The sequence below is a fragment of the Mustelus asterias genome, unplaced genomic scaffold (genome assembly GCF_964213995.1).
Source record: "Mustelus asterias unplaced genomic scaffold, sMusAst1.hap1.1 HAP1_SCAFFOLD_3581, whole genome shotgun sequence".
Lineage (NCBI taxonomy): Eukaryota > Metazoa > Chordata > Chondrichthyes > Carcharhiniformes > Triakidae > Mustelus > Mustelus asterias.
Genome location: NW_027593526.1, coordinates 10,001 through 20,708, shown reverse-complemented (window position 1 = coordinate 20,708; position 10,708 = coordinate 10,001). Strand labels below are relative to the sequence as shown.

General features: G+C 58.7%; 1 protein-coding gene across 1 annotated transcript in view; it reads right to left on the bottom strand.

Moving 5' to 3' along the window:
* Positions 1-1,696: 1,696 nt before the first annotated feature.
* LOC144490671 (uncharacterized) overlaps positions 1,697-10,708 on the bottom strand; it is an 11,065-nt gene continuing 2,053 nt past the window's right edge. Inside the window, exons 2-4 of the mRNA XM_078208371.1 lie at positions 7,014-7,369; positions 4,122-4,393; positions 1,697-1,705 (exon numbers count right to left, since the gene is read on the bottom strand). Of these exons, the coding sequence (XP_078064497.1) occupies positions 1,697-1,705; positions 4,122-4,393; positions 7,014-7,317 (585 nt within the window). The 5' untranslated portion in view covers positions 7,318-7,369. The remainder of the gene's footprint in view (positions 1,706-4,121; positions 4,394-7,013; positions 7,370-10,708) is intronic.

The following is a 10,708-nucleotide window of genomic DNA, read 5'->3' as shown; positions in this document are numbered from 1 at the left end:
CCCTGGTCCAAACTAGACCATTCTTTTGTATCCCTCCATTCCCACTCCGTTCATGTGGCTATCTCGATAAGTCTTAAACGTTCCCAGTGTGTCCGCCTCCACCACCTTGCCCGGCAGCGCATTCCAGGCCCCCACCACCCTCTGTGTAAAATATATCTTTCTGATATCTGTGTTAAACCTCCCCCCCCTTCACCTTGAACCTATGACCCCTCGTGAACGTCACCACCGACCTGGGGAAAAGCTTCCCACCGTTCACCCTACCTATGCCTTTCATAATTTTATACACCTCTATTAAGTCTCCCCTCATCCTCCGTCTTTCCAGGGAGAACAACCCCAGTTTACCCAATCTCTCCTCATCACTAAGCCCCTCCATACCAGGCAACATCCTGGTAAACCTCCTCTGCACTCTCTCCAAAGCCTCCACGTCCTTCTGGTAGTGCGGCGACCAGAACTGGACGCAGTATTCCGAATGCGGCCGAACCAACGTTAGAAATCATAGAATCATAGAAATCCTACAGTGCAGAAGGAGGCCATTCGGCCCATCGAGTCTGCACCGACCACAATCCCACCCACGTCCTACCCCCACATATTTACCCGCTAATTCCTCGAACCTACGCATCCCAGGACTCTAAGGGGCAATTTTTAACCTGGCCAATCAACCAAACCCGCACATCTTTGGACTGTGGGAGGAAACCGGAGCACCCGGAGGAAACCCACGCAGACACGAGGAGAATGTGCAAACTCCACACAGACAGTGACCCGAGCCGGGAATCGAACCCGGGACCCTGGCGCTGTGAAGCAGCAGTGCTAACCCACTGTGCTACTGTGCCGCCAAGTTCTATACATCTGCAACATCAGACCCCAACTTTTATACTCTATGCCCCGTCCTATAAAGGCAAGCATGCCATATGCCTTCTTCACCACCTTCTCCACCTGTGACGTCACCTTCAAGGATCTGTGGACTTGCACACCCAGGTCCCTCTGCGTATCTACACCCTTTATGGTTCTGCCATTTATCGTATAGTGGAGTCAGACACTTTAGGAACATTTAAGCGGTTATTGGATAGGCACATGGAGCACACCAGGATGATAGGGAGTGGGATAGCTTGATCTTGGTTTCAGATAAAGCTCGGCACAACATCGTGGGCCGAAGGGCCTGTTCTGTGCTGTACTGTTCTATGTTCTATGTATAGCTCCCCCCTGCATTATTTCTACCAAAATGCATCACTTCGCATTTATCAGGATTGAACTCCATCTGCCATTTCTTTGCCCAAATTTCCAGCCTATCTATATCCTTCTGTAGCTTCTGACAATGTTCCTCACTATCTGCAAGTCCTGCCAATTTTGTGTCGTCCGCAAACTTACTGATCACCCCAGTTCCACCTTCTTCCAGATCGTTTATATAAATCACAAACAGCAGAGGTCCCGATACAGAGCCCTGCGGAACACCACTAGTCATGATGTGGAGATGCCGGCGTTGGACTGGGGTAAGCACAGTAAGAAGTCTCACAACACCAGGTTAAAGTCCAACAGGTTTATTTGGTAGCAAATACCATAAGCTTTCGGAGCACAGCTCCTTCGTCAGAGACCACTTTTGTCAAACGCTTTACTAAAGTCCATACAGACAAAGATATTCGACTGCAGAGGAAGCACCGACACCTGATACTGGTAAAGCAACAGCTGTGGCAAGCATCGGTTAAATTCCCTCAAACGGCAGAGGTTACAGAGATAGGGAGGGGGTGTAGGGGACTGGAGGAGGTTACAGAGATAGGGAGGGGGTGTAGGGGGCTGGAGGAGGTTACAGAGATAGGGAGGGGGTGTCGGGGGGCTGGAGGAGGTTACAGAGATAGGGAGAGGGTGTAGGGGGCTGGAGGAGGTTACAGAGATAGGGAGGGGTGTAGGGGGGCTGGAGGAGGTTACAGAGATAGGGAGGGGGTGTAGGGGCTGGAGGAGGTTCCAGAGATAGGGAGGGGGTGTAGGGGGCTGGAGGAGGTTACAGAGATAGGGAGGAGGTGGAGGGGGCTGGAGGAGGTTACAGAGATAGGGAGGGGGTGTAGGGGGCTGGAGGGGGTTACAGAGATAAGGAGGGGGTGTAGGGGGGCTGGAGGAGGTTACAGAGATAGGGAGGGGGTGTAGGGGGGCTGTGGGAGGTTACAGAGATAGGGAGGGGGTGTAGGGGGGCTGGAGGAGGTTACAGAGACAGGGAGGGGGTGTAGGGGGCTGGAGGAGGTTACAGAGATTGGGAGGGGGTGTAGGGGGGCTGGAGGAGGTTACAGAGATAGGGAGGGGGTGTAGGGGGGCTGGAGGAGGTTACAGAGATAGGGAGGGGGGTGTAGGGGAGGTTACAGAGATAGGGAGGTGGTGTAGGGGGGCTGGAGGAGGTTACAGAGATAGGGAGGGGGTGTAGGGGGCTGGAGGAGGTTACAGAGATAGGGAGGGGGTATCGGGGGGCTGGAGGAGGTTACAGAGATAGGGAGAGGGTGTAGGGGGCTGGAGGAGGTTACAGAGATAGGGAGGGGTGTAGGGGGGCTGGAGGAGGTTACAGAGATAGGGAGGGGGTGTAGGGGGCTGGAGGAGGTTACAGAGATAGGGAGGGGGTGTCGGGGGGCTGGAGGAGGTTACAGAGATAGGGAGAGGGTGTAGGGGGCTGGAGGAGGTTACAGAGATAGGGAGGGGTGTAGGGGGGCTGGAGGAGGTTACAGAGATAGGGAGGGGGTGTAGGGGCTGGAGGAGGTTACAGAGATAGGGAGGGGTGTAGGGGGGCTGGAGGAGGTTACAGAGATAGGGAGGGGGTGTAGGGGCTGGAGGAGGTTCCAGAGATAGGGAGGGGGTGTAGGGGGCTGGAGGAGGTTACAGAGATAGGGAGGAGGTGTAGGGGGCTGGAGGAGGTTACAGAGATAGGGAGGGGGTGTAGGGGGCTGGAGGGGGTTACAGAGATAGGGAGGGGGTGTAGGGGGGCTGGAGGAGGTTACAGAGATAGGGAGGGGGTGTAGGGGGGCTGTGGGAGGTTACAGAGATAGGGAGGGGGTGTAGGGGGGCTGGAGGAGGTTACAGAGACAGGGAGGGGGTGTAGGGGGCTGGAGGAGGTTACAGAGATTGGGAGGGGGTGTAGGGGGGCTGGAGGAGGTTACAGAGATAGGGAGGGGGTGTAGGGGGGCTGGAGGAGGTTACAGAGATAGGGAGGGGGTGTAGGGGAGGTTACAGAGATAGGGAGGTGGTGTAGGGGGGCTGGAGGAGGTTACAGAGATAGGGAGGGGGTGTAGGGGGCTGGAGGAGGTTACAGAGATAGGGAGGGGGTGTCGGGGGGCTGGAGGAGGTTACAGAGATAGGGAGAGGGTGTAGGGGGCTGGAGGAGGTTACAGAGATAGGGAGGGGTGTAGGGGGGCTGGAGGAGGTTACAGAGATAGGGAGGGGGTGTAGGGGGGCTGGAGGAGGTTACAGAGATAGGGAGGGTGTGTAGGGGGTTGGAGGTGGTTACAGAGATAGGGAGGGGGTGTAGGGGGTTGGAGGTGGTTACAGAGATAGGGAGGGGGTGTTGGGGGGCTGGAGGAGGTTACAGAGATAGGGAGGGGGTGTAGGGGGCTGGAGGAGGTTACAGAGATAGGGAGGGGTTGTGGGGGGCTGGAGGAGGTTACAGAGATAGGGAGGGGGTGTAGGGGGAATGGAGGAGGTTACAGAGATAGGGAGGGGGGCTGGAGGAGGTTACAGAGACAGGGAGGGGGTGTAGGGGGCTGGAGGAGGTTACAGAGATAGGGAGGGGGTGTAGGGGGGCTGGAGGGGGTTACAGAGACGGGGAGGGGGTGTAGGGGGTTGGAGGAGGTTACAGAGATAGGGAGGGGGTGTAGGGGGCTGGAGGAGGTTACAGAGATAGGGAGGGGGTGTAGGGGGACTGGAGGTGGTTACAGAGATAGGGAGGGTGTGTAGGGGGTTGGAGGAGGTTACAGAGATAGGGAGGGGGTGTAGGGGGATGGAGGAGGTTACAGAGATAGGGAGGGGGTGTAGGGGGCTGGAGGAGGTTACAGAGATAGGGAGGGGGTGTAGGGGGCTGTCAGAGTGGACAACTTCACCTTGATCCACGTTATGCTGCATCTGCCGCGCACAGAGGGCCCCCCCACACTCACTGTGTCTCCGTCCGGTTGTCCTCGAGGTTCCAGCTGTTGTCTGGGTGGCCAGCTGTGCACCATCGTCGCCACACTGCTGCCCTGCCTCTCATCAGGGTTAGGGGGCAGCAGGTGGGTGCGCCTGGGCCTGGGGGCGTCGTGGTGCGGGGCGGACAGGGGCCGGGGTCCCCCGAGTTGGCCTTCGCTGCGGCCCCGTCTGTGGGCCAGCTCCCAGCCCAGGGTGTTCCTCTTGTACTTCTTCAGGATGTCGGGGCCGGCTCGGGGCCAGGAGTCTGGGAGGGCGAGAGGAGAGGCGGCTGCGTCACAGAGAGTGGGCTGGCCTTTGTCCCCCCCACCCTCACACTCCACCCCCCCTTGCCCCCACCGACACTGCTCAACCAGCCCCGCGTCCCCACCATCCGCACTGTGGGAGGGTCAGCGCTGAGGGAGCGCCGCACTGTGGGAGGGTCAGCGCTGAGGGAACGCCGCACTGTGGGAGGGTCAGTGCTGAGGGAGCGCCGCACTGTGTGGGAGGGTCAGTGCTGAGGGAGCGCCACACTGCGGGAGAGTCAGTGCTGAGGGAGCGCCGCACTGTGGGAGGGTCGGTGCTGAGGGAGCGCCGCACTGTGGGAGGGTCAGCGCTGTGGGAGCGCCGCACTGTGGGAGGGTCAGTGCTGAGGGAGCGCCGCACTGTGGGAGGGTCAGTGCTGAGGGAGCGCCGCACTGCGGGAGAGTCAGTGCTGAGGGAGCGCCGCACTGTGGGAGGGTCAGCGCTGAGGGAGCGCCGCACTGCGGGAGGGTCAGCGCTGAGGGAGCGCCGCACTGCGGGAGGGTCAGCGCTGAGGGAGCGCCGCACTGTGTGGGAGGGTCGGTGCTGAGGGAGCGCCGCACTGCGGGAGAGTCAGTGCTGAGGGAGCGCCGCACTGTGGGAGGGTCAGTGCTGAGGGAGCGCCGCACTGTGGGAGGATCAGTGCTGAGGGAGCGCCGCACTGTGGGAGGGTCGGTGCTGAGGGAGCGCCGCACTGTGGGAGGGTCAGTGCTGAGGGAGCGCCGCACTGCGGGAGAGTCAGTGCTGAGGGAGCGCCGCACTGTGGGAGGGTCAGTGCTGAGGGAGCGCCGCACTGTGGGAGGGTCAGTGCTGAGGGAGCGCCGCACTGTGGGAGGGTCGGTGCTGAGGGAGCGCCGCACTGTGGGAGGGTCGGTGCTGAGGGAGCGCCGCACTGTGGGAGGGTCAGTGCTGAGGGAGCGCCGCACTGTGGGAGGGTCAGTGCTGAGGGAGCGCCGCACTGTGTGGGAGGGTCAGTGCTGAGGGAGCGCCGCACTGTGGGAGGGTCGGTGCTGAGGGAGCGCCGCACTGTGGGAGGGTCAGCGCTGTGGGAGCGCCGCACTGTGGGAGGGTCAGTGCTGAAGGAGCGCCGCACTGTGGGAGGGTCAGTGCTGAGGGAGCGCCGCACTGTGGGAGGGTCGGTGCTGAGGGAGCGCCGCACTGTGGGAGGGTCGGTGCTGAGGGAGCGCCGCACTGTGGGAGGATCAGTGCTGAGGGAGCGCCGCACTGTGGGAGGATCAGTGCTGAGGGAGCGCCGCACTGTGGGAGGGTCAGTGCTGAGGGAGCGCCGCACTGTGGGAGGGTCAGTGTTGAGGGAGCGCCGCACTGTGGGAGGGTCAGTGCTGAGGGGGCGCCGCACTGTGGGAGGGTCAGTGCTGTGGGAGCGCCGCACTGTGTGGGAGGGTCAGTGCTGAGGGAGTGCCGCACTGTGTGGGAGGGTCAGTGCTGAGGGAGCGCCGCACTGTGGGAGGGTCAGTAATGAGGGAGCGCCGCACTGTGGGAGGGTCAGTGCTGAGGGAGCGCCGCACTGTGGGAGGGTCAGCGCTGAGGGAGCGCCGCACTGTGGGAGGGTCGGCACTGTGGGAGGGTCAGCGCTGAGGGAGCGCCGCATTATGGGAGGGTCAGTGCTGAGGGAGCGCCGCACTGTGGAAGGGTCGGTGCTGAGGGAGCGCCGCACTGTGGGAGGGTCGGTGCTGAGGGAGCGCCGCACTGTGGGAGGGTCAGTGCTGAGGGAGCGCCGCACTGTGGGAGGGTCAGTGCTGAGGGAGTGCCGCACTGCGGGAGGGTCAGTGCTGAGGGAGCGCCGCACTGTGGGAGGGTCAGTGCTGAGGGAGCGCCGCACTGTGGGAGGGTGAGGGAGCGCCGCACTGTGGGAGGGTAAGGGAGCGCCGCACTGTGGGAGGATGAGGGAGCGCCGCACTGTGGGAGGGTCAGTGCTGAGGGAGCGCCGCACTGTGGGACGGTGTGGGAGCGCCGCACTGTGGGACGGTGAGGGAGCGCCGCACTGTGGGACGGTGAGGGAGCGCCGCACTGTGGGAAGGTGAGGGAGCGCCGCACTGTGGGAAGGTGAGGGAGCGCCACACTGTGGGAAGGTGAGGGAGCGCCGCACTGTGGGAAGGTGAGGGAGCGCCGCACTGTGGGACGGTGAGGGAGCGCCGCACTGTGGGAGGGTGAGGGAGCGCCGCACTGTGGGAAGGTGAGGGAGCGCCGCACTGTGGGACGGTGAGGGAGCGCCGCACTGTGGGAGGGTGAGGGAGCGCCGCACTGTTGGAAGGTGAGGGAGCGCCGCACTGTGGGAAGGTGAGGGAGCGCCGCACTGTGGTAAGGTGAGGGAGCGCCGCACTGTGGTAAGGTGAGGGAGCGCCGCACTGTGGTAAGGTGAGGGAGCGCCGCACTGTGGGAAGGTGAGGGAGCGCCGCACTGTGGGACGGTGAGGGAGCGCCGCACTGTGGGACGGTGAGGGAGCGCCGCACTGTGGGACGGTGAGGGAGCGCCGCACTGTGGGACGGTGAGGGAGCGCCGCACTGTGGGACGGTGAGGGAGCGCCGCACTGTGGGACGGTGAGGAATTCCCGTCGCGCCCATTACCTGAGAGCTGCAAGTCCGTCCGGATCAGCTTGCTGGGCAGACTGGCTCGCTTCCCCGCCGCCGTCACTCCCGGTAATTCTACCACGTAGGCAGCCGGCACGTAGATGGCCTTGGCCTTCCTGTTCTCCCCCTCCCGGCGGACCTGCCACCAGTCTTGGTTGGACTTGCGCAGGAGGACAAAGCGTTCGCCCTCGGAGATGCGCACCAGCCTGCCGTCCCCGGCCACGTACTGGTAGTAGTACAGGGCCTCCAGCAGGCCCTGACCCCGAGGGCCCGATGACCACAGGCCGCTTCCCGCAAACATCTCACACGCCGACGCCTCCCTGTGATGTCGAGAGACCGCCAGGGCCCATAGCCTGCAAGGAACAGAAACAACACACCGGGCTCAGGAGCTTGGTGGATTCGGAGTAGGAGTAGGCCTCTTGGACTCTCCAGCTCTGCTCCTTAGGGGCACAGCCAATCCACCCAACCTGCACATCTTTGGACACTGAGGGACAATTTAGCACGGCCAATCCACCCTAACCTGCACATCTTTGGACACTAAGGGACAATTTAGCACAGCCAATCCACCCTAACCTGCACATCTTTGGACACTAAGGGACAATTTAGCATGGCCAATCCACCCTAACCTGCACATCTTTGGACACTAAGGGACAATTTAGCATGGCCAATCCACCCTAACCTGCACATCTTTGGACACTAAGGGACAATTTAGCATGGCCAATCCACCCTAACCTGCACATCTTTGGACACTAAGGGACAATTTAGCACGGCCAATCCACCCTAACCTACACATCTTTGGACACTAAGGGACAATTTAGCATGGCCAATCCACCCTAACCTACACATCTTTGGGACACTAAGGGACAATTTAGCATGGCCAATCCACCCTAACCCGCACATCTTTGGACACTAAGGGGCAATTTAGCATGGCCAATCCACCCTAACCGACACATCTTTGAACACTAAGGGACAATTTAGCATGGCCAATCCACCCTAACCTACACATCTTTGGACACTAAGGGGCAATTTAGCATGGCCAATCCACCCTAACCTACACATCTTTGGACACTAAGGGACAATTTAGCATGGCCAATCCACCTAACCTACACATCTTTGGACACTAAGGGGCAATTTAGCATGGCCAATCCACCCTAACCTACACATCTTTGGGACACTAAGGGGCAATTTAGCACGGCCAATCCACCCTAACCTACACATCTTTGGACACTAAGGGGCAATTTAGCATGGCCAATCCCCCTAACCTGCACATCTTTGGACACTAAGGGACAATTTAGCACGGCCAATCCACCCTAACCTGCACATCTTTGGACACTAAGGGGCAATTTAGCATGGCCAATCCACCCTAACCTGCACATCTTTGGACACTAAGGGACAATTTAGCATGGCCAATCCACCCTAACCTGTACATCTTTGGACACTAAGGGACAATTTAGCATGGCCAATCCACCTAACCTGTACATCTTTGGACACTAAGGGACAATTTAGCATGGCCAATCCACCCTAACATACACATCTCTGGACACTAAGGGACAATTTAGCATGGCCAATCCACCCTAACCTACACATCTTTGGACACTAAGGGACAATTTAGCATGGCCAATCCACCTAACCTACACATCTTTGGACACTAAGGGACAATTTAGCATGGCCAATCCACCCTAACCTGCGCATCTTTGGACACTAAGAGGCAATTTAGCATGGCCAATTCTCCGAGCCTGCACACCTTAGGACACTCGGGGCAATTTAGCACGGCCAATCCACCTAACCTGCACATCTTTGGACACTAAGGGACAATTTAGCATGGCCTATCCACCCTAACCTGCACATCTTTGGACACTAAGGGACAATTTAGCATGGCCAATCCACCTAACCTGCACATGTTTGGACACTAATGGGCAATTTAGCATGGCCAATCCACCCTAACCTACACATCTTTGGACACTAAGGGACAATTTAGCATGGCCAATCCACCTAACCTACACATCTTTGGACACTAAGGGACAATTTAGCATGGCCAATCCACCTAACCTACACATCTTTGGACACTAAGGGATAATTTAGCATGGCCAATCCACCCTAACCTACACATCTTTGGACACTAAGGGACAATTTAGCATGGCCAATCCACCTAACCTACACATCTTTGGACACTAAGGGACAATTTAGCATGGCCAATCCACCTAACCTACACATCTTTGGACACTAAGGGACAATTTAGCATGGCCAATCCACCTAACCTACACATCTTTGGACTGTGGGAGGAAACCGGAGCACCCGGAGGAAACCCACGCAGACACGGGGAGAACGTGCAGACGCCACACAGACAGTGACCGGAGGCCGGGACCCGAACCCGGGTCCCTGGCGCCTTGAGGCAGCAGCGCCAACCCACCATGCCGGCCTTTTGTGATTCATGCACTCGGACGCCCAGATCCCTCTGGGTCTCAGAGCTCCCCAATCCCTCACCATCCAGATAATATCTTCTCCTTTCATTTTCCCTGCCGTTTCTGGGGCAGGTCGGGACCTTTTACACAGAGGACGGTCTACACCTGAATCACACTGGAGGCCGGCACCCTTGTGGGTGGGTTTGCTCGCGCTGTTGGGAGGAGTTGAAACTAGTTTGGCGGGAAGAGAGGGTGTAATGACTCCGATTTGAGTTTGGCCCATTGGACTATGAAATCCCTGATTGAGGAGTCAATCGATGGGTGGGGCTGGAGGGTGGTGGCAGGGGAGGAGGAGGACCTTCTCGTGAACCTGCTCCTGGGCCTGGCAAAAACTCGCCATCAACAGGTCCAGGCAGTGAGCGACCGGGTGGCGTGGTCCGACCCGACCGTCTGGCCCTCTTCCGCGGCTATATTGGTGGCCGGGTGTCCCTGGAGACGGAGGATGCGTTGTCCAGGGAGGAGAACATGCCCCTGTCTACATCAAAGGGGACAAAGTAGAAAGGGTCGAGAGCTTCATGTTTCTAGGTGTCCAGATCACCAACAACCTGTCCTGGTCCCCCCCACGCCGACACTATAGTTAAGAAAGCCCCACCAACGCCTCTACTTTCTCAGGAGGCTAAGGAAATTCGGCATGTCCGCTACGACTCTCACCAACTTTTACAGACGCCCCATAGAAAGCATCCTTTCCGGGTGTATCACAGCTTGGTATGGGGCTCCTGCTCTGCCCAAGACCGCAAGGAACTACAAAGGGGTCGTGTGTGTGAATGTAGCCCAGTCCCATCACGCAAACCAGCCTCCCATCCATTGACTCTGTCTACACTTCCCGCTGCCTCAGGGGGGAAAAGCAGCCGGCATAATCAAGGACCCCCCCACGCACCCCGGACATTCTCTCTTCCACCTTCTTCCGTCAGGGGGAAAAAGGTACAAAAGTCTGAGGTCACGTACCGACCGACTCAAGAACAGCTTCTTCCCTGCTGCTGCCGTCAGACTTTTGAATGGACCGACCTCGCATTAAGTTGATCTTTCTCTACACCCCTCGCTGTGACTGTAACGCTACATTCTGCACCCTCTCCTTTCCTTCTCTATGAACGGTATGCTTTGTCTGTATAGCGCGCAGGAAACAATACTTTTCACCGTATCCCAATACATGGAACAATAATAAATCAGATCAAATATTAAGTTGATCTTTCTCTACGCCCTAGCTGTGACTGTAACAGTACATTCTGCACC